Source organism: Acanthamoeba castellanii (assembly GCF_000313135.1).
Source record: "Acanthamoeba castellanii str. Neff unplaced genomic scaffold scf7180000084506, whole genome shotgun sequence".
Classification (NCBI taxonomy): Eukaryota; Discosea; order Longamoebia; family Acanthamoebidae; genus Acanthamoeba; species Acanthamoeba castellanii.
The window spans coordinates 12,035-15,535 of record NW_004457292.1 but is presented as its reverse complement, the minus strand read 5'-3'; the positions used below and the strand labels follow the sequence as shown (position 1 = coordinate 15,535).

General features: G+C 57.1%; 1 protein-coding gene across 1 annotated transcript; it reads right to left on the bottom strand.

Annotated features, from left to right (window-relative positions):
* Positions 1-803: 803 nt before the first annotated feature.
* On the bottom strand, positions 804-2,860 carry ACA1_031270 (uncharacterized protein; the record flags this gene model as incomplete). Its single annotated transcript, XM_004334199.1, has 9 exons — positions 804-1,099; positions 1,170-1,265; positions 1,337-1,466; positions 1,532-1,657; positions 1,738-1,844; positions 1,904-1,993; positions 2,098-2,188; positions 2,278-2,550; positions 2,612-2,860. 9 exons carry the CDS (start codon positions 2,858-2,860, stop codon positions 804-806), a joined length of 1,458 nt encoding a protein of 485 aa, XP_004334247.1.
* Positions 2,861-3,501: the final 641 nt, after the last annotated feature.

Below are 3,501 nucleotides of genomic sequence, written 5' to 3'. Positions count from 1 at the left end.
GGTGGTTTACTGGTGTGCGAGGGTTTCCCGCGGCGAATCGGAGCAGTCGTCGAGCAGTTCGGTTCTCGTCGTGCGTGTGAGAAGAAGTTGGCGAAAGGAGCTTCCGCCCCGCGAGGGAGTCATCGATGGTTCTCGCGGGGTGTTGTGTGCGGAAGGGGATCTCTCTCTCGTCGTTGTTGTTGTGGTTCGAACTGTGGTGGGGTGACGGAGAGAGCCAGCCTTTGTAGCCCAAGGTCGGGGGCGCGTTCACTCGCAAACGCGCGCGCCCGGGGACGACGTGCAGTGGTGGTGGTGGCCAGTAGTGGCCCCACACACTCGGCAGCACGTCGCTGTGGGGATGGGTACAGCCGACGCTGGATCACGGCCTGGATGAATCGAGAGAAATGGGTATGTAGAGCCCTCGTTGTCCCTCGCTGCCTCGTCTCTTATGCGCCTCGCCGCCTTGTGTAAAGCCTACCGTCGTCGGTGTGGTGGGAGGAAGTTATGTTTGAGGAATGCACGGTATGCGTAGCGCGTGTGCGGCTGTGTGTGTGTGTGCGGCAGTGTGTGTGTGTGTGTGTGGAAGATGACGTACGCGGCGTGGGCGTCATGATGGATCCTGCTGGCGACGGTCATGGGCGACCGTCCACCAGTGGACGAGGTAGCAGGGTAGAGATAGAGTCGGGTAGTTCTCTCGCTGGGGCGGTGGCCTTGGTGGGCGGCCAGCGCGCGCAGCGATCCAGGGCCGCGGTCCAGCGTCGGCTGTACCCATCCCCACGGCGACGTGCTGCCGAGTGTGTGGGGAGTGGGACGCAGCGAAAGGTCTATGTCGACGCGACGGGCCGGGCGGTGGCGGATTGGCAATAGTACGGTTGCGGGAAGTGGTGGCTTGTGACGATTACGGTCGATAGCCCTGGATGGGTGCATTCATCACGGCTTAGGGTGAGGAAAACCGAAAAAAAAAACAATGCAATGGGCGGAGGGGTCAGGGAAACCTGTGCGCTATCAGAGCCATGGACGGAGTCAGCGAGAGCGTCTTCCTCAGAGCCTTCCAGATCGAGTGACGACCCAGAATACCGAGAGGGAGATGTGCACAAGCTTAACTCTTTCAAGAGATCACCTGCGCCAAAACGAAGTGGCACTCGAGGTTAACCGCTGTAGGAAACTGTAGAAAGAACCAGCTAGCATACCTTCTGGTTCGAAGTTGAACCAACCCAAAGCGGAGCTATAAAGTTGAGGTTGTTCAGCTTCTGATGCGGGCTGTGCCATGGCACCATGGCCGAAGGCTAAGTTGAAAAGAGAGATAGTGGGAAAAGGTTCAGCCACTCAAATAAGACACCAACGGGACAACTCGTACCCTCGGGCACTTGTGCGCCTGACGAAGCGGAGAGCTGCGTGGGAGGAGGTACATCTGAGCCGCAAGAGAACCCGCCCATCATAGAATCGTCGGTCATGTCTGAAATGAAAGGAGGAGATCCAGCATTGTCCTATTCTCAAGGCAATCAGATCAGCCTCACAGTGGCATATGGTAACACATTGACGTTGGACGTACCGGGGTGATATCTGCAGGGTCTTGAACTTCTGAGCCCCAATGAAAGGGTGATGAACCGGTATGTCCCGCCTCTCGGCAAAGATGGGCTAGGGGGCAGTTGCTGCCATCTTGGTATAGATGCATGGACTGCACATAGAATCGTAGGAAATATGTAGTGTCAAGCTCCCTGCAGGCCATGCATGTTTCTCCACCAAGGAGCGGAATACCCCAGCTTCAAGATTATCGCCCATTGGGGGTGGACCTGTCGGGGTCTGGCTTGCTAACAGAATGAGATTGTCCTGCGGTGAACTGCTCGCAGAGTCCTGCGCGGCCACTGCACGCAGCTGATTAGAAAGAGGGAACAATTAGCAAAGTAAAAGGGATTGAACGGACCAGCAGACGGTTCCTCGTCTAAGCGCCGACGCTTACGATTCCGACCAGCCTTTTTCTCTTTGTCCCCGCGCTTTGCTTTCACATGGTGCACTGGAAACAAACACGCACGACACACGCACGATACACACCACACAAGCAGGTTTGACGTGTGAGCGATCAATGGGATGTTACTCAGCCATAGGAACCCCGCGTACAGGGAAGTGAATAGGTCTCCAGGCCCGTAAGGGACTTAACGACAAACTCGACCTCAAGCTCACTTTTCGGGTGATCGGAGATACAGTGCACCTGCCACGCGTGAATAAGAGAAAGTCAGCAGACCCGGCCTTAACACTTCACACAAAGGCGAAAGGGAATTGTTGGCTTGGCGTGCGTACCATCATCTGAAACGTGCAGCTTCCCTCCTGATCGAGCTGGAGAGTCTGGCCAAAGGGAGAATGCATCTGGACCAGGCTCGGGTTGGCATACTTGTCGTCCTTCTCCCACGCGCTTTCCTCCGCGGCCGCTTTCCGCTTTGCCTGGCGGTCCCGCTCTGGTTTGGGTCCCATATGTGCATGCATCATCTCGTTCTGGCACTTCTTGAGCAGCCTTCGCCCCAGCTGCTCTCGGCGCTCCTGGCACAAGCGCGCCACGCAGCTTCCGCAATTTACCTGAAGAAGAAAAGAAGAGAAAAGAGTTGAGAAAAAAAAAGACAAGCCCGGCGGAAAAGACCTGTTCGTGGGTGCGCTTGGCCAAAAGCCTGGCTTCGAGCTGGGCACAGCCGGGAGGTGCGCGCCCGTTACTCCAGAGCTTGTCATTGCCGTCGCTCCAGTTGCGGTCGCTAATCCACAAGAGCGCCCCCGGCTGACCGACGTGGCGCAGGCGAACCCCTTCGTAGCGCCCGCGAGCGACCTCCCTGTGTGCGAGCCTTTCGGCGCGAGGGTAGCCACCAGCGGCTTCTTGGCCTGGGTCGTAGTCCATCGTGTGGCTTTTTTGGTCTTGTGTGCGCTTGGTCTGCTTTAAATTATGAGCTAGCGGAAGATGAACTGGAGTGCTCCTCCGCCGGTGTGGGTGGCCCTGTTTGAATGTGTGAGGAGACTGTCCGCTTCTCAAGCTTCCGATATTCAGAAATTTCGGTCGATAGTGCGATATTTCACCGACGCCAAATTTCGGCCGTCGCAGCCAATGAATGAGCGAGGAATGGTTGCAGTGCCACATCGCTGGCCTCCCACCAAAAAACCATGGCTTACATACTATGTGGTGCACATGTTTCTTTTTTGTTATCTCACACACACAAGATGAACTTGAATGCTATACTCCTTTATGCGTCCTTTTCGATGCGCTTAGTGGGCCACTGTGCTCTGCTCGGGCTATTTGGGTTCGCTCTGGTCGAGGTGGTCGGGCTGCGCAGACCTTCGGAATGCGGGAGGTCATGACTGGCTTGGGCCAAGCTCTGGCATCCGACAGCGAGCGGCCACATTCCTTCGGGAGCGAGCTGGCAGCGGCGCAAGGCGCAAGCGGCGGACGGGTGGTGCGGGCGGGTGGTGCGGCTCTCTTCGTCGACGGACGAGGAGCTGCGGATATCTCGACAGATCGGCGCGATTGCTTGCCGAGTGTCGATC